Source organism: Anomaloglossus baeobatrachus, chromosome 5 (genome assembly GCF_048569485.1).
Source record: "Anomaloglossus baeobatrachus isolate aAnoBae1 chromosome 5, aAnoBae1.hap1, whole genome shotgun sequence".
In the NCBI taxonomy this organism is placed as follows: Eukaryota; Metazoa; Chordata; class Amphibia; order Anura; family Aromobatidae; genus Anomaloglossus; species Anomaloglossus baeobatrachus.
In genome coordinates, this window is record NC_134357.1 from 387,959,483 (window position 1) to 387,985,573 (window position 26,091).

Consider the following 26,091-nt stretch of genomic DNA (forward strand, 5'->3'; position numbering starts at 1 on the left):
AATAAACTTTAACCATTTTAGGTCAATTAGGAACCAAGATTATTTAGATTTACCAAATGCCTGAATAATGAGAAATAATGTTTTATGGTATTTTTATTACTTTCTGCAAAGTCAAAAAAGTTTACATACATTAAGAGAGCTATGTCTTTAAACAATATATGACAGCCCAATATGATGATGTTATGTCTTTGTAAGCTTCGGATAGGTTTATTGGCAACATCTGAGTTAATTAGAGACACACTTGTGGATGTATTTTATTGCACACCTGAAACACACTGCTTCTTTGTGTAGCATCATGGGAAAGTCAAAAGAAATCAGCCAAGATCTCAAGAAGGTAATTGTGGACTTGCACAAGTCTGGTTCATTTTTGGGTGCAATTTCCAAATACCTGAAGGTGCCTCGTTCATCTGTACAAACAATTATACACAAGTACAAACAAAATGGGAATGTCCAGTCATCATACCGCTCAGGAAGGAGACGGGTTCTGTGTACCAAAGATGAATGTGCTCTGCCAGGAAGAAGCCATTACTCCAAAAGAAACATAAAAAAGCCAGATTACTGTTTGTAAATGCACAGCGGAACACAGACTTTAATTTTTGGAGACATGTCCTGTGGTCTGACGAAAATATAATAGAACTGTTTGGCCATAATGACCATCGTTATGTTTGGGGGGGAAAAGGGAGAAGCTTTGAAGCTGAAGAACACCATCCCAACTGTGAAACACAGGGCTGGCAGCATCATGTTGTGGGGTTGTTTTGCTGCAGGAGGGACTGGTGCACTTCACAAAATAGATGGCATCATGAGGAAAGAAGATTATGTGGCAATGCTGAAGCATCATCTCAAGACATCAGCCGGGAACTTAAATCTTTGGCTGAATTGGGGCTTCCAAATGGACAATGACCCAAAGCATCCTGCCAAACTGGTTAAAGTGGCTTAAGGATACCAAAATGAATGTTTTGAAGCGGCCATTACAAAACCCTGATCTCAAGCCTATTAAAAATGTATGGGCAAAGCTAAAAAGGCAGGTGCGAGCAAGGCGACCTACACACATGGCTCAGTAACACCAGTTCTGTCAGGAGGAATGGGCCCAAATTCCTACCATTCTGAGAAGCTTGTGGAAGGATATCTAAAATGTTTGAGCCAAGTCATACAGTTTAAGGGTAAGTTCACACAGTGCGTTTTTGCCAAGAAAACTGCATGACTTTGCTTCCCCTAGCAAAGTCTATGAGTTTTCATTTTTGCTGTCTGCACACAGCGGTTTTTTTTTCAGCTCAGTTTTTGTGGTGACCACAAAAATGCAGCATGTCAATTATTCCCGCGTTTTTCATCCATTGAGTGCAATGGGATGTTGAAAGACGCAATGAGAAGAAGGGAATTTTGTTTACTTACCATAAATTCCTTTTCTTCTAGCTCTAATTGGGAGACCCAGACAATTGGGTGTATAGGCTATGCCTCCGGAGGCAGCACAAAGTATTACACTCAAAAGTGTTAAGCCCCTCCCCTTCTGCCTATACACCCCCCGTGCTCCCACGGGCTCCTCAGTTTTGGTGCAAAAGCAAGAAGGAGGAAAAAGAATTATAAACTGGTTTAAAGTAACATCGATCCGAAGGAATATCGGAGAACTGAAACCATTCAACATGAACGACATGTGTACACAAAAAAACAGGGGCGGGTGCTGGGTCTCCCAATTAGAGCTAGAAGAAAAGGAATTTACGGTAAGTAAACAAAATTCCCTTCTTCTTTGTCGCTCTATTGGGAGACCCAGACAATTGGGATGTCCAAAAGCAATCCCTGGGTGGGTAAAATAATACCTCGTAAGAGAGCCGTAAAACGGCCTCTTCCTACAGGTGCGCAATCGCCGCCTGAAGGACTCGTCTACCTAGGCTGGCATCCGCCGAAGCATAGGTATGCAACTGATAGTGTTTCGTGAAAGTGTGCAGGCTCGACCAGGTAGCCGCCTGACACACCTGCTGAGCCGCATCCTGGTGTCTCAAAGCCCAGGACGCACCCACGGCTCTGGTAGAATGGGCCTTCAGCCCTGAGGGAACCGGAAGCCCAGCCGAACGGTGGACTTCGAGAATTGGCTCCTTGATCCACCGAGCCAGGGTTGATTTGGAAGCCTGTGACCCTTTACGCTGGCCAGCGACAAGGACAAAGAGTGCATCCGAGCGGCGCAGGGGCGCCGTACGAGAAATGTAGAGTCTGAGTGCTCTCACCAGATCTAACAAGTGCAAATCCTTTTCACATTGGTGAACTGGATGAGGACAAAAAGAAGGTAAGGAGATATCCTGATTGAGATGAAAGGGGGATACCACCTTAGAGAGAAAGTCCGGAACCGGACGCAGAACCACCTTGTCCTGGTGAACAACCAGGAAAGGGGCTCTGCATGACAGCGCTGCTAGCTCGGACACTCTCCGAAGTGAAGTGACTGCTACTAGAAAAAACCCTTTCTGCGAAAGGCGTGAGAGAGAGAAATATCTCTCATTGTCTCGAATGGTGATTTCTAAAGAACCAGCAGCACCCTGTTCAGAATCCAGGGTTCTAACGTCAGCTTGTAATAAGGAACGATGTGACAAACCCCCTGCAGGAACGTGCGTACCTGTGGAAGTCTGGCTAGGCGCTTCTGGAAAAAACACAGAGAGCGCTGAGACTTGTCCCTTAAGGGAGTTGAGCGACAAACCCTTTTCCAGTCCAGATTGAAGGAAGGACAGAAAAAATGGGCAAGGCAAAGTGCCAGGGAGAAGAACCCTGAGCAGAGCACCACGACAGGAAAATTTTCCACGTCCTGTGGTAGATCTTGGCAGACGTTGGTTTCCTAGCCTGTCTCATAGTGGCAATGACGTCTTGAGATAATCCTGAAGACGCTAGGATCCAGGACTCAATGGCCACACAGTCAGGTTGAGGGCCACAGAATTGAGATGGAAAAAACGGCCCTTGAGATAACAAGTCTGGTCGGTCTGGTAGTGCCCACGGTTGGCCGACCGTGAGATGCCACAGATCCGGGTACCACGACCTCCTCGGCCAGTCTGGAGCGACGAGGATGACGCGGCGGCAGTCGGCCCTGATCTTGCGTAACACACTGGGCAACAGTGCCAGCGGAGGAACACATAAGGGAGCTGAAACTGCGACCAATCCTGAACTAAGGCGTCTGCCGCCAGAGCTCTGGGATCTTGAGACCGTGCCATGAACGTCGGTACCTTGTTATTGTGCCGGGACGCCATGAAGTCGACGTCCGGCACCCCCCAGCGGCAACAGATCTCCTGAAACACGCCCGGGTGAAGGGACCATTCCCCTGTGTCCATGCCCTGGCGACTGAGATAATCCGCTTCCCAGTTTTCCACGCCTGGAATGTGAACTGCAGAGATGGTGGAGGCCGTGGCTTCCACCCACATCAAAATCCGCCGGACTTCCTGGGAGGCTTGCCGACTGCGTGTGCCGCCTTGGTGGTTGATGTATGCCACCACTGTGGAATTGTCTGACTGAATTCAGATCTGCTTGCCTTCCAGCCACTGCTGGAAAGCTTTCAGGGCAAGATACCCTGCCCGTATTTCCAGAACATTGATCTGAAGCGAGGACTCTTGCTGGGTCCACGTACCCTAAGCCCTGTGGTGGAGAAAAACCGCTCCCCACCCTGACAGACTCGCGTCCGTCGTGTCTACTTCCCAGGATGGGGGTAGGAAAGATTTCCCCTTCGCTAATGAAGTGGGAATAAGCCACCACCGAAGGGAAGCTTTGGTCGTCTGAGAGAGGGAGACGGTCCTGACGAGGGACGTCGGCTTCCTGTCCCATTTGCATAGGATGTCCCATTGAAAGGGACGCAGGTGAAATTGCGCGAAAGGGACTGCCTCCATTGCTGTCACCATCTTCCCCAGGAAGTGCGTGAGGCGCCTCACGGGGTGTGACTGGCCTTGAAGGAGAGATTGTACCCCTTTCCGTAGTGACTGCTGTTTGATCAGCGGAAGCTTCACTATCGCTGAGAGTATGAAACTTCGTGCCAAGATATGTCAGCGATTGGGCCGGTGTCAGATTTGACTTTGGAAAATTGATGATCCACCCGAAACCCTGGAGAGTCTCCAGGGTAGCGTCAAGGCTGCGTTGGCATGCCTCTATAGAGGGTGCCTTGATCAGCAGATCGTCCAAATACTGGATCACCGAGTGACCCAGGGAGTGAAGAAGCGCTACTACAGTAGCCATAACCTTGGTAAAAACCCGTGGGGCTGTTGCCAGGCCGAACGGCAGTGCCACGTATTGCAGGTATTCGTGTCCTATGGCGAAGCGCAAGAAGCGCTGGTGCTCTGGAGCAATCGGTACATGGGGATAAGCATTTTTGATATCGATTGATGCAAGGAAATCTCCTTGGGACATTGAGGCGATGACGGAGCGGAGGGATTCCATCCGGAACCGCCTGGTTTTTACCCGTCTGTTGAGCAGTTTCAGGTCCAGGACCGGGCGGAAAGACCCGTCCTTCTTTGAGACCACCAACAAGTTGGAGTAAAAACCATGGCTCTGTTGCTGAAGAGGAACAGGGATCACCACTCCTTCAGCCGTCAGAGTGCGCCGCGCCTGCAGAGGAGCCTCGGCTCGCTCGGGAGGCGGGGATGACCTGAAGAATCGAGTCGGGGGACGAGAGGTAAACTCTATCTCGTAACCGTGAGACAGAATAACTCTCACCCAGCGGTCTTTAATTTGTGGCAGCCCGGTGTCGCAAAAGCGGGAGAGCCTGCCACCGACCGAGGATGCTACTAGCGGAGGCCGAAAGTCATGAGGAAGCCGCTTTGTTAGCGGCGCCCCCGGTGGTCTGTTTAGGACGTGACTTAGACCGCCATGCATCAGAGCTCCTTTGTCTTTCTGAGACCTTGTGGACGAGGAGAATTGGGACCTGCCCGCGCCCCGAGAGGAGCGAAACCTCGACTGCCCTCTCCTCTGTTGGGATATGTTTGGTTGGGACTGGGGTAAGGATGTATCCTTTCCCTTGGATTGTTTGATGACTTCATCCAGACGCTCGCCAAACAACCTGTCGCCACAAATTGGCAAACTGGTTAGGCGCTTTTTTGGAAGCAGAATCTGCCTTCCATTCCCGTAGCCATAAGGCCCTGCGGAGTACCACCGAATTGGCGGCCGCAACCGCCGTACAGCTCGTAGAGTCCAGGACAGCACTAATAGCGTTGCCGAGGTTTGGGAGGTAATGGATGCCACTTGTGGCGCGGCCGTGCATGTGGCTGCTTCAATTTGCGCTTGACCTGCTGAGATAGCTGGTAGTGCCCATACGGCTGCGAATGCTGGGACAAAAGAAGCTCCGATAGCTTCATAGATGGATTTCAACCAGAGCTCCATCTGCCCGTCAGTGGCATCTTTGAGCGAGGCTCCATCTTCCACTGCAAGTAATGATCTAGCCGCCAGTCTGTGAGATTGGAGGGTCCACTCTGAGACACTGAGTCCAACCTTTAAGCACGTCAGGTGGAAAAAGACAACGTGTATCCTTAAGGCGCTAAGAAAAAACGCTTATCCGGACAAGCATGGTGATTCTGGACTGCCTCTCTGGAATCAGAATGGTCTAGAAACATACTCTGTGTACGCTTGGGGAACCTGAAGCGGAATTACTCCTGCTGATAATCTGACTCCTCCGCCGGAGGAGCTGAGGGAGAAATATCCAGCATTTGATTGATGGACGCAATGAGATCGTTCACTATGGCGTCCCCGTCTGGAGTATTACGATTGAGAGCGCCCTCAGGATCAGAATCCTGATCAGCTGTCTCCGCATCATCAACCGGAGATTCCCCCCGCTGAGACCCTGAACAACATGATGTCGAGGGAAATTCTAAGCGAGCCCGCTTAGTCGGTCTGGGGCTGGGGTCTAAGTCAGAACCCTCAGCCTGGAATGTATCCCGGGAGGACATTGTTGGTCCAATTGAGGGGGGCCAGGGAACAATGATTCAACAGAGTCCCTTTGCTGAGATACCGGCCTGGACTGCAAGGCTTCTAGTATTTCAGCCATAGTCTCAGAGAGTTTTGCAAACTCCATCCCCGTCACTAAGGACCGTGTCAACAGGTGTCTCCCCCTGGGCCCCTCTTAGCAGATGCTCTGGCTGAAGAAGAGAGTCACAGGGGCCACACATTGCACACAATGAGGGTCAATGGGACCTGCCGGCAGCTGGGTCGTACAAGCGGCGCAGGCAGCATAATAATCCTGTTTTTTGGCACCCCTGTCTTTGTGGGCGCCATGCTATTGTTTTCCCTGATTAACACAAAAGGGTAAATAGCCATAATGAACTGTGCTCATACAGTGTAAAGTATATAGTAATAACACAGAATGTATTAATACACTACAGCACCATGGGGCTAATACCACAGGTGCTGCTTACCAGCTGCCTAAAGCGGTTGTGAGGCCACCAGAGACCGTGTCTGGGTTTCCCAGGGTTTGTCCCTCTCTGCAGCGTCGGAGGAGCTGACAGGAATGGCTGCGGCGTCCTGACGAAAGGAGGGAGCCGTGGGCGTCTCACACAGTGCACAGTGAGGGGAGTGGAGTATGCAAAGCATGCTCCAGCCCTCATGCTGCTCGTTTGTCCCTCTCTTCCGTGCAGCGTCCCGCCCTTCCCCTGCCTGTCAGGGCTGAGGGCGGGAAAAAGGAAGCTAGGCCGCAAGAAAGCCGGGGACTCTAGTATAAGCGTCGCCGCCGTAAAAGCGCGGCCGACGCCGAAGTCCCCGGCGAACTACAAGTCCCAGCCGCGCCGCAGTTTCACATGGCAGCGGCGGTTAGCGCGGTAGCCCCTACATATAAACACACTCAGCGACGCTGAGTGTGTAATGGCACATATAGACCCGGTCAGCGCCGCGGTCCCCGGTGCACTAGCACACCCAGCAAAGCTGAGGTGTTGCCGTGCACGGTCCCTACAGGGATACAGAGTACCTTCAAGATGCAGGGCCATGTCCCTGAACGGAACCCGGCTCCTATCCAGCAGTCTCCACAGGAGTTGTGGATGAAGCACGGTCTCAGTGCCTGGAGACCGATAGGATCCCACTTCACCCAGAGCCCTGAGGGGGATGGGGAAGGAAAGCAGCATGTGGGCTCCAGCCTCCGTACCCGCAATGGATACCTCAACCTTAACAACACCGCCGACAAGAGTGGGGTGAGAAGGGAGCATGCTGGGGGCCCTATATGGGCCCACTTTTCTTCCATCCGACATGGTCAGCAGCTGCTGCTGACCAATCTGTGGAGCTGTGCTGTGCATGTCTGCCTCCTTCGCACAAAGCATAAAAACTGAGGAGCCCGTGGGAGCACGGGGGGTGTATAGGCAGAAGGGGAGGGGCTTAACACTTTTGAGTGTAATACTTTGTGCTGCCTCCGGAGGCATAGCCTATACACCCAATTGTCTGGGTCTCCCAATAGAGCGACAAAGAAACGCAAATTGTTATTATAGCTGCGTCTCGGTGCGTTTTGTTGCGTTTCTAAGACCAAAAACGCAGCTATAAACGCAGGAGGTGGGTAGTAAAGTGACATGTACAGGAAGGGTATTCCTTCTGTCAGTAAATACAGAAGCGCGAATCCACCCGGTACCGTCACCGCTGCGTCCACCTCCAGTCCTGTGCATGTCTGCTGCCGTGCGGCGCCATGTTTGGGCAGGAGGTGGAGGCAGCTGCGCAATCAAAAGTGAACAGTAGAAAAAAAAAAAAAAACTGTCATACTCACCTGTCTGCAGACTCCCGGTGCCATGCCCGCTCCCAGCTCCGCTCCCGGTACCGCCGCTCCGGCTGTGTGCAGACGGCCGGGACACCTCCGATAGCTTGCAGGACCTGGCGATGGATCACCTAATGCAGTCACCTGACGCATCAGCTGATCGTAAGTCTCGGGGTGACGCCGGCGCCCGGCTGGTTTAACCTGTCAGCGGATGCAGTCAGGAGACTTCATCCCTGATTACCGGCAGCTCCTGCTGCGATCGGACGGGATCAAACTCCGCTCCAGGAGCTGCCGGTAATTAGCACATAAGTGAGTTGTTTTGTTTTTTTTTGCGCTGATGCATCATCTGATTGTATAAACTGCTTTTATACAGTCAGCTGATGTGTGATGTGATTCACATCCTGGAACCTGACATCATCTGATCGCTTTGCCTTCCAGCAAACCGATCAGATGATATTGGATCCGGATTGGACGGCGCGGGGCCCTTGACCCAGGATTACTGTGGAGGGGGGTTCTTTAGTGCAATAAAGATGGAGTCATTAATTGTGTTGTGTTTTATTTCTAATAAAAATATTTTTCTGTGTGTTGTGTTTTTTTTTATCTTTACTAGAAATTCATGGTGGCCATGTCTAATATTGGCGTGACATCATGAATTTCGGGCTTAGGGCCAGCTGATAATACACAGCCAGCCCTAACCCCATTATTACCCAGCGAGCCACCGTCACCAGGGCAGCTGGAAGAGTTGGATACAGCGCCAGAAGATGGCGCTTCTATGAAAGCGCCATTTTCTGGGGTGGCTGCGGACTGCAATTCGCAGCAGGGGTGCCCAGAAAGCATGGGCACCCTGCACTGCGGATTCCAATCCCCAGCTGCCTAGTTGTACCCGGCTGGACACAAAAATTAGACGAAGCCCACGTCATTATTTTCTTTAATTATTTCATGAAACTCATGAAGTAATAAAAAAAAAAAAAAAAAAAAAAAAAAGGCTTCCCTATATTTTTTGTTCAGAGCCGGGTACAAATAGGCAGCTGGTGGTTGGGGGCAGCCCGTACCTGCCTGCTGTACCCGGCTAGCATACAAAAATATGGCGAAGCTCACGTCATTTTTTGGGGGGCAAAGAAATCCTGCATACAGTCTTGGAAGGAGGATGCTGAGCCTTGTAGTTCTGCAGCTGCTGTCTGCTCTCCTGCATACACTATTGGATGGAGGATGCTGAGCCTTGTAGGTCTGCTCCCCCTGACTCTCCCTCCAGCATACAGTCCTGTATGGAGCATGCTGAGCCTTGTAGTTCTGCAGCTGTCTGCTCTCCTGCATACACTAGTGGAGAATGAAGAACATATGGAAGAAGGAAATGACATCAGACCTTTTTTTTTTCTTTTTTTCAACAATCTTTAATGGCAATGTTCACTGATAAAAAAAACGCAGAAAAACGCAGCCAAAACGCGGTAAAAACGCAGTGTGTGAATCTAGCCTAAGGGGAATGGTACCAAATACTAAAGAAATGAATGGAAACTTTTCACTTTGCAGAAAGTAATAAAAATGCCTTAAAACATTCTCTCTCTCTCATAATTCTGGCATTTAGCAAATATAAATAATTTTGGTTCCTAATTGACCTAAAACGGGAAAGGTTTTTCATGTCCGATAGTGATAAAAACATTTATATGTGTCTTTTTATAGCGTGTATGTAAACTTCTGGTTTCAACTATAAGGCTATGTTCACACACTGCATCTCGTCTTAACCACAAAGATACAGTGTTTTTGGCCCCAAAAGACACACCCGCGGCAAAAACTCATGCGTTTTTACTGCATTTTGATCAATGCGTTTTTAATTCAAATCTATTGATTGGAAAAGCTCAAAAACGCTGGCGAAAAATGGAAAAAGAATTGACATGCGGCACCTTGACTGCATCTCCAAAAACGCAGCCAAAATAAGATGCCCAGTGTAGACATCAAAATAGAAATCTCATAGACTTTGCTGGGGGAGGAAATGCATGCATTTAGGTGTATCTTTGTGACCTCAAAAATGCACCAAAAACGCAGTAAAGAAGGGAATTTTGTTTACTTACCGTAAATTCCTTTTCTTCTAGCTCCTATTGGGAGACCCAGACAATTGGGTGTATATCTTCTGCCTCCGGAGGCCACACAAAGTATTACACTTTAAAAAGTGTAACCCCTCCCCTCTGCCTATACACCCTCCCGTGCATCACGGGCCCATCAGTTTTGGTGCCAAAGCAGGAAGGAGGAAACTTATAAATTGGTCTAAGGTAAACTCAATCCGAAGGATGTTCGGAGAACTGAAACCATGAACCAAAGAACAATTCAACATGAACAACATGTGTACACAAAAGAACAACAGCCCGAAGGGAACAGGGGCGGGTGCTGGGTCTCCCAATAGGAGCTAGAAGAAAAGGAATTTACGGTAAGTAAACAAAATTCCCTTCTTTGTCGCTCCATTGGGAGACCCAGACAATTGGGACGTCCAAAAGCAGTCCCTGGGTGGGTAAAAGAATACCTCGATAAAAAGAGCCGTAAAACGGCCCCCTCTTACAGGTGGGCAACCGCCGCCTGAAGTACTCGCCTACCTAGGCTGGCATCTGCCGAAGCATAGGCATGCACCTGATAGTGTTTCGTGAAAGTGTGCAGACTCGACCAGGTAGCCGCCTGACACACCTGCTGAGCCGTAGCCTGGTGCCGCAATGCCCAGGACGCACCTACGGCTCTGGTAGAATGGGCTTTCAGCCCTGAAGGAATCGGAAGCCCAGACGAACGGTAGGCTTCAAGAATCGGTTCCTTGATCCACCGAGCCAAGGTTGACTTGGAAGCCTGCGACCCCTTACGCTGGCCAGCGACAAGGACAAAGAGCGCATCAGAACGGCGCAGGGGCGCAGTGCGAGAAATGTAGAGCCTGAGTGCTCTCACGAGATCTAGCAAGTGCAAATCCTTTTCACATTGGTGAACTGGATGAGGGTAAAAGGAAGGTAAGGAGATATCCTGATTGAGATGAAAAGGGGATACCACCTTAGGGAGAAATTCCGGGACCGGACGTAGAACCACCTTATCCTGGTGAAACACCAGGAAGGGGGCTTTGCATGACAGCGCTGCTAGCTCAGACACTCTCCGAAGTGATGTGACTGCCACTAGGAAGACCACCTTCTGCGAAAGACGTGATAGAGAGACATCCCGCATCGGCTCGAAAGGTGGTTTCTGAAGAGCCGTTAGCACCCTGTTAAGATCCCAGGGTGCTAGCGGACGCTTGTAAGGTGGGACTATGTGGCAGACCCCCTGCAGGAACGTGCGGACCTGCGGAAGCCTGGCTAGACGCTTTTGAAAAAACACGGAAAGCGCCGATACTTGCCCCTTGAGAGAGCCGAGAGACAAACCCTTGTCCATTCCGGATTGAAGGAAAGACAGAAAAGTGGGCAAGGCAAACGGCCAGGGAGTAAAACCCTGATCAGAGCACCAGGATAAGAAGATCCTCCACGTCCTGTGGTAGATCTTGGCGGACGTTGGTTTCCTGGCCTGTCTCATAGTGGCAATGACCTCTTGAGATAACCCTGAGGACGCTAGGAGCCAGGACTCAATGGCCACACAGTCAGGTTGAGGGCCGCAGAATTCAGATGGAAAAATGGCCCTTGAGACAGCAAGTCTGGTCGGTCTCGGAGTGCCCACGGCTGACCCACCGTGAGATGCCACAGATCCGGGTACCACGACCGCCTCGGCCAGTCTGGAGCAACGAGAATGGCGCGACGGCAGTCGGACCTGATCTTGCGTAACACTCTGGGCAGCATCGCCAGAGGAGGAAATACATAAGGCAGTCGAAACTGCGACCAGTCCTGAACTAACGCGTCCGCCGCCAGAGCTCTGTGATCCTGAGACCGTGCCATGAATGCCGGGACTTTGTTGTTGTGCCGAGACGCCATTAGGTCGACGTCCGGCGTTCCCCAGCGGCAACAGATCTCTTGAAACACGTCCGGGTGAAGAGACCATTCCCCTGCGTCCATGCCCTGGCGACTGAGAAAGTCTGCTTCCCAGTTTTCTACGCCCGGGATGTGAACTGCGGAGATGGTGGAGGCTGTGGCTTCCGCCCACAGCAGAATCCGCCGAACTTCCTGGAAGGCTTGACGACTGCGTGTGCCGCCTTGGTGGTTGATGTACGCAACCGCCGTGGCGTTGTCCGACTGAATTCGGACCTGCCTGCCCTCCAGTCACCGCTGGAACGCCTTTAGGGCTAGATATTATGGGGAGATAAGGTATGCACACCAGTGACTATGGACATAGTCACTGGTGTGCATACCTTATCTCCCCATAGTGATGTTTTTTAGGTTTTTTGCACCCAGTTCAGACATAGAATGGAGTTCCAAACGTTATTCCTTAATGTTAGTAGTTTTTCGTTTGTGAACCCTCCCCATACACACCTATTGCCAATCCACATCGTATATATAGCCTGGGTCTCAGCGTCCCATACACGGTAAGTTTTTTAACTGCATGAGAGGACACACACAAGCTAGGGACCCCAACGTAGAGAAATACTTTGGCGTAGTGTTGGGGCTCTTCTGCATTGATCAATTCAGTAGCTAAATTTCTCTTTATTCATATATTCATGGCAGTAATGCAGGTTCCATTTTTCACATTTCATTCTTACAAATAGCTATTGAATTTTTCATGTCAGTATTCACACAGCAGTTTCTGCTATTCCATGTATTCCCCTTCCATAGTCACTGGTGTGCATACCTTATCTCCCCATAGTGATGTTTTTTAGGTTTTTTGCACCCAGTTCAGACATAGAATGGAGTTCCAAACGTTATTCCTTAATGTTAGTAGTTTTTCGTTTGTGAACCCTCCCCATACACACCTATTGCCAATCCACATCGTATATATAGCCTGGGTCTCAGCGTCCCATACACGGTAAGTTTTTTAACTGCATGAGAGGACACACACAAGCTAGGGACCCCAACGTAGAGAAATACTTTGGCGTAGTGTTGGGGCTCTTCTGCATTGATCAATTCAGTAGCTAAATTTCTCTTTATTCATATATTCATGGCAGTAATGCAGGTTCCATTTTTCACATTTCATTCTTACAAATAGCTATTGAATTTTTCATGTCAGTATTCACACAGCAGTTTCTGCTATTCCATGTATTCCCCTTCCATAGTCACTGGTGTGCATACCTTATCTCCCCATAGTGATGTTTTTTAGGTTTTTTGCACCCAGTTCAGACATAGAATGGAGTTCCAAACGTTATTCCTTAATGTTAGTAGTTTTTCGTTTGTGAACCCTCCCCATACACACCTATTGCCAATCCACATCGTATATATAGCCTGGGTCTCAGCGTCCCATACACGGTAAGTTTTTTAACTGCATGAGAGGACACACACAAGCTAGGGACCCCAACGTAGAGAAATACTTTGGCGTAGTGTTGGGGCTCTTCTGCATTGATCAATTCAGTAGCTAAATTTCTCTTTATTCATATATTCATGGCAGTAATGCAGGTTCCATTTTTCACATTTCATTCTTACAAATAGCTATTGAATTTTTCATGTCAGTATTCACACAGCAGTTTCTGCTATTCCATGTATTCCCCTTCCATAGTCACTGGTGTGCATACCTTATCTCCCCATAGTGATGTTTTTTAGGTTTTTTGCACCCAGTTCAGACATAGAATGGAGTTCCAAACGTTATTCCTTAATGTTAGTAGTTTTTCGTTTGTGAACCCTCCCCATACACACCTATTGCCAATCCACATCGTATATATAGCCTGGGTCTCAGCGTCCCATACACGGTAAGTTTTTTAACTGCATGAGAGGACACACACAAGCTAGGGACCCCAACGTAGAGAAATACTTTGGCGTAGTGTTGGGGCTCTTCTGCATTGATCAATTCAGTAGCTAAATTTCTCTTTATTCATATATTCATGGCAGTAATGCAGGTTCCATTTTTCACATTTCATTCTTACAAATAGCTATTGAATTTTTCATGTCAGTATTCACACAGCAGTTTCTGCTATTCCATGTATTCCCCTTCCATAGTCACTGGTGTGCATACCTTATCTCCCCATAGTGATGTTTTTTAGGTTTTTTGCACCCAGTTCAGACATAGAATGGAGTTCCAAACGTTATTCCTTAATGTTAGTAGTTTTTCGTTTGTGAACCCTCCCCATACACACCTATTGCCAATCCACATCGTATATATAGCCTGGGTCTCAGCGTCCCATACACGGTAAGTTTTTTAACTGCATGAGAGGACACACACAAGCTAGGGACCCCAACGTAGAGAAATACTTTGGCGTAGTGTTGGGGCTCTTCTGCATTGATCAATTCAGTAGCTAAATTTCTCTTTATTCATATATTCATGGCAGTAATGCAGGTTCCATTTTTCACATTTCATTCTTACAAATAGCTATTGAATTTTTCATGTCAGTATTCACACAGCAGTTTCTGCTATTCCATGTATTCCCCTTCCATAGTCACTGGTGTGCATACCTTATCTCCCCATAGTGATGTTTTTTAGGTTTTTTGCACCCAGTTCAGACATAGAATGGAGTTCCAAACGTTATTCCTTAATTTTAGGGCTAGATACACTGCCCTTATCTCCAGAACATTGATCTGAAGGGAGGACTCTGTCGGAGTCCAGGTTCCCTGAGCCCTGTGGTGGAGGAAGACTGCTCCCCACCCTGACAGACTCGCGTCCGTCGTGACCACAGCCCAGGATGGGGGCAGGAAGGATTTTCCCTTCGACAAAGAAGTGAGAAGAAGCCACCACTGAAGAGAGGTTTTGGCTGCCCGAGAAAGGGAGACGTTCCTGTCGAGGGACGTCGACCTCCTGTCCCATTTGCGGAGAATGTACCATTGAAGTGGACGCAGATGAAACTGCGCAAAGGGAACTGCCTCCATTGCTGCCACCATCTTCCCTAGGAAGTGCATGAGGCGCCTCAAGGGGTGTGACTGGGCTCGAAGGAGAGATTGCACCCCTGTCTGTAGTGAACGCTGTTTGTCCAGCAGGAGCTTCACTATCGCTGAGAGAGTATGAAACTCCATCCCGAGGTAAGTTAGCGATTGGGTCGGTGTCAATTTTGACTTTGGGAAATTGATGATCCACCCGAACCTCTGGAGAGTCTCCAGAGCAGTGTTCAGGCTGTGTTGGCATGCCACCCGGGAGGGTGCCCTGACTAGAAGATCGTCTAAGTAAGGGATCACCGAGTGTCCCTGAGAGTGTAGGACTGCCACCACTGTTGCCATGACCTTGGTGAAGACCCGTGGGGCTGTCGCCAGGCCGAAAGGCAGTGCCACGAACTGAAGGTGTTCGTCTCCGATGGCGAAACGCAGGAATCGCTGATGCTCTGGTGCAATCGGCACGTGGAGATAAGCATCCCTGATGTCGATTGATGCTAGGAAGTCTCCTTGGGACATCGAGGCGATGACGGAGCGGAGAGATTCCATCCTGAACAGTCTGGTTTTCACGTGTCTGTTGAGCAGTTTGAGGTCCAGAACGGGACGGAATGATCCGTCCTTTTTTGGCACCACAAACAAGTTGGAGTAAAAACCTCGACCACATTCTTGAAGGGGAAAAGAGATCACCACTCCTTCTGCCTTCAGAGTGCACACCGCCTGAAAAAGAGCATCGGCTCGCTCGGGGGGCGGAGATGTTCTGAAGAAACGAGTCGGAGGACGAGAGCTGAGCTCTATCCTGTAACCGTGAGACAGAATGTCTCTCACCCATCAATCTTGGACATGTGGCAACCAGGCGTCGCAAAAGCGGGAGAGCCTGCCACCGACCGAGGATGCGGTTTGGGGGGGCCGAAAGTCATGAGGAGGCCGCCTTGGGGGCGGTTCCTCCGGTGGTCTTTTTAGGACGTGACCTAGACCGCCATGAATCAGAGTTCCTCTGGCCTTTCTGTGGCCTGTTGGACGTGGAGAATTGAGACCTGGCTGAGGGCCGAAAGGACCGAAACCTCGGTTGTATCTTCCGTTGCTGAGGTCTGTTTGGTTTGGACTGGGGTAAGGACGAGTCCTTTCCCTTGGATTGTTTAATGATTTCATCCAATTGCTCGCCAAACAGACGGTCGCCAGAAAATGGCAAACCGGTTAAGAACTTCTTGGAAGCAGAGTCTGCCTTCCATTCGCGTAGCCACATGGCCCTGCGGACTGCTCGCAGAGTCCAGGACGGCGTTCATGGCGTAGGACGAAAAAGCCGACACCTGAGAGGTTAAAGACACAACCTGCGGAGTAGAGGCACGTGTGACTGCATTAATCTCAGCCAGACAAGCTGAGATAGCTTGGAGTGCCCATACGGCTGCGAATGCCGGAGCAAAAGACGCGCCTATGGCTTCATAGATGGATTTCATCAGGAGCTCTATTTGCCTGTCAGTGGCATCCTTGAGCGATGAACCATCCGCCACTGCTACTATGGATCTAGCCGCCAGTCTAGAGACTGGAGGATCCACCTTGGGACACTGAGCCCAACCCTTAACTACGTCAGTGGGGAAGGGGTAACGTGTGTCATTAAGGCGCTTAGTAAAGCGCTTGTCCGGAAAAGCTCGGTGTTTCTGGACTGTATCTCTGAAGTTGGAGTGATCGAAAAACGCACTCCGTGTACGTTTGGGAAACCTAAATTGGAATTTCTCCTGCTGAGAAGCTGACTCCTCAATCGGAGGAGTTGGAGGAGAAAGTTCTAGCACCTGGTTGATGGACGCTATAAGGTCATTTACTATGGCGTCCCCTTCAGGTGTATCAAGATTGAGAGCAGCGTCAGGATCAGAGCCCTGATCTGCCGCATCCGCTTCATCCTCCAGAGAGTCCTCATGCTGAGACCCTGAACAGTGTGATGAAGTCGAGGGAAGCTCCCAGCGAGCCCGCTTACCCGGTCTGGGACTGCGGTCCGTGTCGGAGTCCTCACCGTGGGACCTAGGAGTCACCCCAGGACAAGTTGGCTGCGCCGACCGAGGGGGGCCTGTGGGCAATGGTTCAACAGTGCCCGGGGCCTGTGTTACCGGTCTGGACTGCAAAGCTTCAAGTATCTTAGCAGACCATCTATCCATAGACTGAGCCATGGATTGAGAAAGTGACTCAGAAAGTTTCTCAGCCAACACTGCAAACTCTGTCCCTGCCACCTGGACAGTGGTAGCCGGTGGTTCTACCTGGGCCGAGGGTCCCACCAGTGGCTGAGGCTCCGGCTGAGTGAGTGTCACAGGGGCCGAGCATTGCACACAATGAGGGTAGGTGGAACCTGCAGGTAACATAGCCGCACAAGAGGTAAAGGTTGCAAAATAAGCCTGTGCCTTGGCACCCTTGCTTTTTGCGGACGACATGCTGTTGTCTCCTCTTAGAGCAATCAGTGAGGGTATATAGCCAAAAGCAAATAATGCGGCCGAACAGAGTAAATGTATACAATATAAGGATATATATATACACTTCGGCACCCTGGGGGGCCAGCACCTAGAAACTGGTGCGGCTTACCGACCGCCCTCAGCGGTTGTGTGTCCACCAGATTCCCTGCCTGGGCCTCCCAGAGCTGTGGAGCTCGGTCTGAAGTTCTCCACCGGCAGAAGTGCTGATAGCAATGGCTGCCAGCGTTCTGAGAGGAGGAGGGAGCCGTGGGCGTGCCTCGGAAAGTGCGGGAATCTGGTGCCCCACAGTGCTCAGTGAGGGGGGAGGAGGATACCTAAGTATGCTCCAGCCCTCACCGCTGACGTCCAGTCAAGCGTCCCGCCCTTACCCCTGACTGGCAGGCCCGGGGGCGGGAGTATGCGGTACTAGGCCGCAAAAGCCGGGGACTAAATTTAGTAACGCGGCCGGCAAACAAGCGCGGTCGGCGCGGTAGTCCCGGCGACACAAAACACCCAGCAGCTGCTGCAGCGTCCGTTACACAGGCGCTCTATGCGCCGTCCCCAAGGGGACACAGAGTACCTCAGAGGAGCAGGGCCTGTCCCTGATGATACCCGGTCTCCTGTCCGTCAGATTCCCCCAGGGGCTGCGGAGGGAGCCCGGTCCCAGTGCATGGTGACCGGTTAGGATCCCACTTCACCCAGAGCCCCTAAGGGATGGGGAAGGATAACGGCATGTGGCTCCAGCCTTTGTACCCGCAATGGGTACCTCAACCTTAACAGCACCGCCGACCAGAGTGGGGTGAGAAGGGAGCATGCCGGGAGCCCTGTTAGGGGCCCTCTTTTCTTCCATCCAATAAAGTCAGCAGCTGCTGCTGACTAAAATGTGGAGCTTGCGTGAATGTGTCTGCCTCCTTCAACACAAAGCAAAAAACTGATGGGCCCGTGATGCACGGGTGGGTGTATAGGCAGAGGGGAGGGGTTACACTTTTTAAAGTGTAATACTTTGTGTGGCCTCCGGAGGCAGAAGCTATACACCCAATTGTCTGGGTCTCCCAATGGAGCGACAAAGAAAGATGCAGTGTGTGAACATAGCCTTAATCCTTTATGTGTTTCTATGGGTCCAGACTACAATCAAGCCATTCTTACGCCTGCAGTCATACACCCCCAGCAGTCCGGTACTGGCAGATACTATACATCTAGTAGGAACAATCTGGACAAGTTGTACAGATAACCGGTGTGAACTGAGGCACCAATGTAAAATAGCAGCATGGCAATTATAACATTATACTCCTGGAACAAAACTCTTCCCTTACCAGCTCTCTAATCTTCTTCATTTTTACAGGATTCTTTAGAACTTCTCTCCTTTTCTCATCTTCTCGTTTCCTAAATATCAAAAGGAGAAATAACAGTGCGATAAAAATGTATGAAAATATAAGACTCCTGACTTCCAAACAAGCCTATATAATTAGTGTACAGTGATCTCCTGACTGTAGATTATCAGGACAGGATCACACAGTGCTGGATCTCTATATAATGTACAGTGATCTCCTGACTGCAGATTATCAGGACAGGATCACACAGTGCTGGATCTCTATATAATGTAATGTACAGTAATCTCCTGACTGCAGATTATCAGCACAGGATCACACAGTGCTGTATCTCTATATAATGTGCAGTTATCTCCTGACTGTAGATTATCAGGACAGGATCACACAGTGCTGGATCTCTATATAATGTACAGTAATCTCCTGACTGTAGATTATCAGGACAGGATCACACAGTGCTGGATCTCTATATAATGTACAGTGAATGCCTGACTGCAGATTATCAGGACAGGATCACACAATGCTGGATCTCTATATAATGTAATGTACAGTAATCTCCTGACTGCAGATTATCAGGACAGGATCACACAGTGCAGGATCTCTATATAATGTGCAGTAATCTCCTGACTGTAGATTATCAGGAAAGGATCACACAGTGCTGGATCTCTATATAATGTACAGTGATCTCCTGACTGTAGATTATCAGGACAGGATCACACAGTGCTGGATCTATATATAATGTACAGTGATCTCCTGATTTTAGATTATCAGGACAGGATCACACAGTGCTGGATCTCTATATAATGTAATGTACAGTAGTCTCCTGACTGTAGATTATCAGGACAGGATCACACAGTGCTGGATCTCTATATAATGTGCAGTAATCTCCTGACTGTAGATTATCAGGACAGGATCACACAGTGCTGGATCTATATATAATGTACAGTGATCGCCTAACTGTAGATTATCAGGACAAGATCACACAGTGCTGGATCTCTATATAATGTACAGTGATCGCCTGATTGTGGATTATGAGAACAGGATCACACAGTGCTGGATCTCTATATAATGTAATGTACAGTGATCTCCTGACTGTAGATTATCAGGACAGGATCACACAGTGCTGGATCTCTATATAATGTACAGTGATCTCCTGACTGCAGATTATCAGGACAGGATCACACAGTGCTGGATCTCTATATAATGTAATGTACAGTGATCTCCTGACTGTAGATTATCAGGACAGGATCACACAGTGCTGGATCTCTATATAATGTACAGTGATCTCCTGACTGCAGATTATCAGCACAGGATCACACAGTGCTGTATCTCTATATAATGTACAGTAATCTCCTGACTGTAGATTATCAGGACAGGATCACACAGTGCTGGATCTCTATATAATGTACAGTGAATGCCTGACTGCAGATTATCAGGACAGGATCACACAATGCTGGATCTCTATATAATGTAATGTACAGTAATCTCCTGACTGCAGATTATCAGGACAGGATCACACAGTGCAGGATCTCTATATAATGTGCAGTAATCTCCTGACTATAGATTATCAGGACAGGATCACACAGTGCTGGATCTCTATATAATGTACAGTGATCTCCTGATTTTAGATTATCAGGACAGGATCACACAGTGCTGGATCTCTATATAATGTACAGTGATCTCCTGACTGTAGATTATCAGGACAGGATCACACAGTGCTGGATCTATATATAATGTACAGTGATCGCCTAACTGTAGATTATCAGGACAAGATCACACAGTGCTGGATCTCTATGATCTCTATATAATGTACAGTGATCGCCTGATTGTGGATTATGAGAACAGGATCACACAGTGCTGGATCTCTATATAATGTAATGTACAGTGATCTCCTGACTGTAGGTTATCAGGACAGGATCACACAGGTGCTGGATCTCTATATAATATACAGTGATCTCCTGACTGTAGATTATCAGGACAGGATCACACAGTGCTGGATCTCTATATAATATACAGTGATCTCCTGACTGTAGATTATCAGGACAGGATCACACAGTGCTGGATCTCTATATAATGTAATGTACAGTAATCTCCTGACTGTAGATTATCAGGACAGGATCACACAGTGCTGGATCTCTATATAATGTGCAGTAATCTCCTGACTGTAGATTATCAGGACAGGATCACACAGTGCTGGATCTCTATATAATGTGCAGTAATCTCCTGACTGTAGATTATCAGGACAGGATCACACAGTGCTGGATCTATATATAATGTACAGTGATCGCCTAACTGTAGATTATCAGGACAAGATCACACAGTGCTGGATCTCTATATAATGTACAGTGATCGCCTGACTGTGGATTATGAGAACAGGATCACACAGTGCTGGATCTCTATATCATGTAATGTACAGTAATCTCCTGACTGTAGGTTATCAGGACAGGATCACACAGTGCTGGATCTCTATATAATGTACAGTGATCGCCTGACTGTGGATTATGAGAACAGGATCACACAGTGCTGGATCTCTATATCATGTAATGTACAGTAATCTCCTGACTGTAGGTTATCAGGACAGGATCACACAGTGCTGGATCTCTATATAATGTACAGTGATCTCCTGACTGTAGGTTATCAGGACAGGATCACACAGTGCTGGATCTCTATATAATGTACAGTGATCTCCTGACTGTAGGTTATCAGGACAGGATCACACAGCGCTGGATCTCTATATAATGTACAGTGATCTCCTGACTGTAGGTTATCAGGACAGGATCACACAGTGCTGGATCTCTATATAATATACAGTGATCTCCTGACTGTAGATTATCAGGACAGGATCACACAGTGCTCGGTTTTGAGAAATTGTAGTAGCACAGAAAATTACAAAATCTAAAGTTACCTAATCATAAAGAGAGGATCCTCACGAATCTTGTTTGCAATATCCAAGGTTGATGCAGATCCAGGTTTACTGAATATTGACCCTGGGAGAAGTCCAGTCTCAGTAGAAGGACCAGATTCTGGATCTTCCATTTTATCAAGGATGAACTTGTCCACTGGACGCCCAAGAAGGTACTCATCTCTGTTCACCATCCCACCAGGTCCTTGGTACATCCAATCCAACTTCTCATCTTTTTTTCTAAGGAAGCATTAATAAGAGAAATTAACAAGTGACAACAGGAATTACAAATGTAAATATCAAAATGTTGCACGTTTGATAAATATTCACATTTTTAAAGGGAAGCAGTCATCACATTCATACCGCCAGACCTGTGGGCAGCATAAATCACATCCATTTTTCTCCCTAATGATTTGATTTTCAGAGTAAATATATTTTAAGGAAATCTGACCATTGCTAGAGACTAAACTAGTCTGGTGCCGATCCAGTCCTACTGACAGGTCTCTCACTATGTACACTCAAGGGATAGACCAGTCAGTCACCTCTAGAGGCGCTGGGAACAGCCGACCACATGGGGCAGCGCCTTACTAGTCTGGTCTGTATCTATGGTCCCTGACCAGATGAATTACCTGAAAAAAAGGAAAGGGGAACTGTATCTACCCTATCCATCCACTACTTGAGGCCCCATCTTACCGCAGAGGTTGGTAGCCTACTAAATGCAAATGGCAAGCCTGCTCAACGATGACTGACACGGATTAGCGCCATTATGCCCAACACAGGACAGGAGGTCATGGGTAATAGTTACCACAATGAAGGGATACAATTAGTCACCACCACCAGTCAGTGGCGTATCCACTGTGGGAGGGGGATGGTAAAATAGATCGCAGCTCAAAATAGGGCGATATCAAAAACACAGAGATAAGGCAAAGACTTGCCTAAAAGGAGAGGTCTACATATATCTTCACCAGACTATGTCTGAAATGCCCAACATTCAAGTCTAGAAGATGTGCTTGAATTTATAGGTCAACGATTAGATATAATAATGGGTATAATAGGTATATAAATAGGTTAATGCAACAGGAAAGCTATATATACTCTTATGCTTTCACCAGAGCACGCCTGAATGTTGGGAGTTTCAGGCATAGTCTGGATATTATAATATATGTGAATGATTATATATTCCTGATTTTATTGCTATTAATAAATCTTACTTTTTATGTAGTGTCATTTCTGTGAATCTATTGGTATATTCTTACACTCAGCATACTACCAATCCGTGGCCTATGCTCTCCAGCCAGACCTAACTAGATTTTCTCTAAAACTCCTAATCTTTCCAGAGACAGATATACCCAGATTCAATCATGGAACAAGATTCTATTTCATGTTGGGCAGCGTAAAACAGGTTCCTTTTAACCTCTTCCTGACCAGGCGATTTTCCATTTTTCCGCTTTCATTTTTCCCCCCTCCTTTTTCCAAGATGCATAACGTTTTTATTTTTTCACCAACATAAAGTACGAGGGTTTCTTTTTAGTAGAACGAGTTTTGGTATGTGTGTGAATGTGTGGGGTGGGGATGTGGAGTTGCAAACAATGTGAAACAGTGCGCCCCTTGGTTCGTACAGTTTAAAGGCAATCTGTCACCAGGTTTTTACTCCCCCATCTGAGAGGAGCATAATGTAGAGACAGAGACCCTGATTCCAGCAATGTACCACTTACTGAGCTGTTTGCTGTCATTTTGATAAAAATCAATGTTTTCTCTGCGGCAGATCTAGCAGGTATACCGAGCTCTATATTATATATATATATATATATATATATATATATATATATATATATATATATATATATATATATATATATACACACACACACACACACACATATATACATATACACACATATATACATAACATAACATAATTATATATATATATATATATATATATATATTACACACACACACACACACACACACACACACACATACATATATATACATATATGTATATGTATGTATGTGTGTGTGTGTGTGTGTGTGTGTGTACAGTTAGGTCCAGAAATATTTGGACAGTGACACAATTTTCGCGAGTTGGGCTCTGCATGCCACCACATTGGATTTGAAATGAAACCTCTACAACAGAATTCAAGTGCAGATTGTAACGTTTAATTTGAAGGTTTGAACACAAATATCTGATAGAAATTGTAGGAATTGTACACATTTCTTTACAAACACTCCACATTTTAGGAGGTCAAAAGTAATTGGACAAATAAACCAAACCCAAACAAAATATTTTTATTTTCAATATTTTGTTGCGAATCCTTTGGAGGCACTCACTGCCTTAAGTCTGGAATCCATGGACATCACCAAACGCTGGGTTTCCTCCTTCTTAATGCTTTGCCAGGCCTTTACAGCCGCAGCCTTCAGGTCTTGCTTGTTTGTGGGTCTTTCCGTCTTAAGTTTGGATTTGAGCAAGTGAAATGCATGCTCAATTGGGTTAAGATCTGGTGATTGACTTGGCCATTGCAGAATGTTCCACTTTTTTGCACTCATGAACTCCTGGGTAGCTTTGGCTGTATGCTTGGGGTCATTGTTCATCTGTACTATGAAGCGCCGTCCGATCAACTTTGCGGCATTTGGCTGAATCTGGGCTGAAAGTATATCCCGGTACACTTCAGAATTCATCCGGCTACTCTTGTCTGCTGTTATGTCATCAATAAACACAAGTGACCCAGTGCCATTGAAAGCCATGCATGCCCATGCCATCACGTTGCCTCCACCATGTTTTACAGAGGATGTGGTGTGCCTTGGATCATGTGCTGTTCCCTTTCTTCTCCAAACTTTTTTCTTCCCACCATTCTGGTACAGGTTGATCTTGGTCTCATCTGTCCATAGAATACTTTTCCAGAACTGAGCTGGCTTCATGAGGTGTTTTTCAGCAAATGTAACTCTGGCCTGTCTATTTTTGGAATTGATGAATGGTTTGCATCTAGATGTGAACCCTTTGTATTTACTTTCATGGAGTCTTCTCTTTACTGTTGACTTAGAGACAGATACACCTACTTCACTGAGAGTGTTCTGTTCAGTTGATGTTGTGAACGGGTTCTTCTTCACCAAAGAAAGTATGCGGCGATCATCCACCACTGTTGTCATCCGTGGACGCCCAGGCCTTTTTGAGTTCCCAAGCTCACCAGTCAATTCCTTTTTTCTCAGAAGAAAAGGAATTTACGGTAAGTAAACAAAATTCCCTTCTTTTCTCAGAATGTACCCGACTGTTGATTTTGCTACTCCAAGCATGTCTGCTATCTCTCTGATGGATTTTTTCTTTTTTTTCAGCCTCAGGATGTTCTGCTTCACCTCAATTGAGAGTTCCTTAGACCGCATGTTGTCTGGTCACAGCAACAGCTTCCAAATGCAAAACCACATACCTGTAATCAACCCCAGACCTTTTAACTACTTCATTGATTACAGGTTAACGAGGGAGACGCCTTCAGAGTTAATTGCAGCCCTTAGAGTCCCTTGTCCAATTACTTTTGGTCCCTTGAAAAAGAGGAGGCTATGCATTACAGAGCTATGATTCCTAAACCCTTTCTCCGATTTGGATGTGAAAACTCTCATATTGCAGCTGGGAGTATGCACTTTCAGCCCATATTATATATATATAATTGTATTTCTGAACATGTTTTTGTAAACAGCTAAAATAACAAAACTTGTGTCACTGTCCAAATATTTCTGGCCCTGACTGTATGTATGGATATATGTAGGTCAGACCTTACCTACGATGCAGGAATGATACAGGTTGCAGTAGCGACCTGTATAACGATCTCAGCAGTCACCGGTCACACAGTGTCAAACACAGCGATGTGTCCTGCCCAGCAGGACATCGCCTTTGAAGAAAATTGCCTGGACCATTCGGCAATGACTAGAGATCTCACAGCAGAGGCCTGATCGCTGGTAGGTGTCACACATAACAAGATCGCTAACGGGATCGTTACTGCGTCACAGAAACCGTGACTCAGCTGCAATCTCGCTAGCGATCTCGTTATGTGTGACGGTACCTTAACACCGCTTATCTCATGTAAAGCATCAATAGAGGAAAGGGATCATTGTTCCATAAGACATGGTGAGCATTTCAGAAGGGAAAGAATGATTTGTGACAAGGTGACAGCCTCTCACTTCACAGCTCCCGTGTCCTCCGCATATCTTTGCATTTCTTCTCGAGCCCTCTCCTCCCGCAGCTCCTTCTGAAGTTCTTCGATTTTCTTCTGTTCCGCCTCATGTCTTTGCTCGGCTTTCCACACTTTCTCCACATTGCGCAATGTCTGTGGATGCCAACTCTTCTTCAGATTCTAGGGAAATAAACAGAATTGACAGGGTTAATTGATATGTCTGGGCTTATTTTCTGACTTATTTCAGATCAATAGCTAGTTCAAAATCCGTAAATGCTGCACTTATTGGATAACTCTGCTGTCATATTGAATATTTAATCGCCAGATCAAGAGTTTATGGGCAAAAAAGGTGAGACCACCGCTCTGGCCCCGTATCTAAATAGCTTGGCCATGGGCGGGCACAGCGGTGTGCTGAAGACCCTCTACACTGACAGCTGCCCACCCCTAGCTATGCCTCTGTTAATTGACAGACCTTTAAATAAACCCCGCATTGGGGAATGATATAAAAAAAGGTACTAGAATATATATTTTTCCCAAGGATGATATATATCTTGCATGAAAAGTAGATCTGGCAGATTTACATTGCAGTTTTACACTATTGGCCTATTATATGTCCTTGCGGAAAATTAGTGAAAGCAGCAGAGGAAAGCCACTAAAGGGCTGGTCCAATCTTTATTTATGGACATAACTTGTGAAAACAA

The 26,091-nt window shown here is 47.4% G+C and overlaps 1 protein-coding gene across 2 annotated transcripts in view; it reads right to left on the reverse strand.

The window, feature by feature from the left end:
* The window catches only part of CWC25 (CWC25 spliceosome associated protein), a 58,577-nt gene that overhangs the window by 30,576 nt on the left and 1,910 nt on the right, over positions 1-26,091 (reverse strand). For both annotated transcript variants that reach the window (XM_075350108.1, XM_075350109.1), the window contains exons 2-4: positions 25,398-25,570; positions 21,228-21,464; positions 18,311-18,380 (exon numbers count right to left, since the gene is read on the reverse strand). In XM_075350108.1, coding sequence (XP_075206223.1) covers positions 18,311-18,380; positions 21,228-21,464; positions 25,398-25,570 — 480 coding nt within the window. The remainder of the gene's footprint in view (positions 1-18,310; positions 18,381-21,227; positions 21,465-25,397; positions 25,571-26,091) is intronic.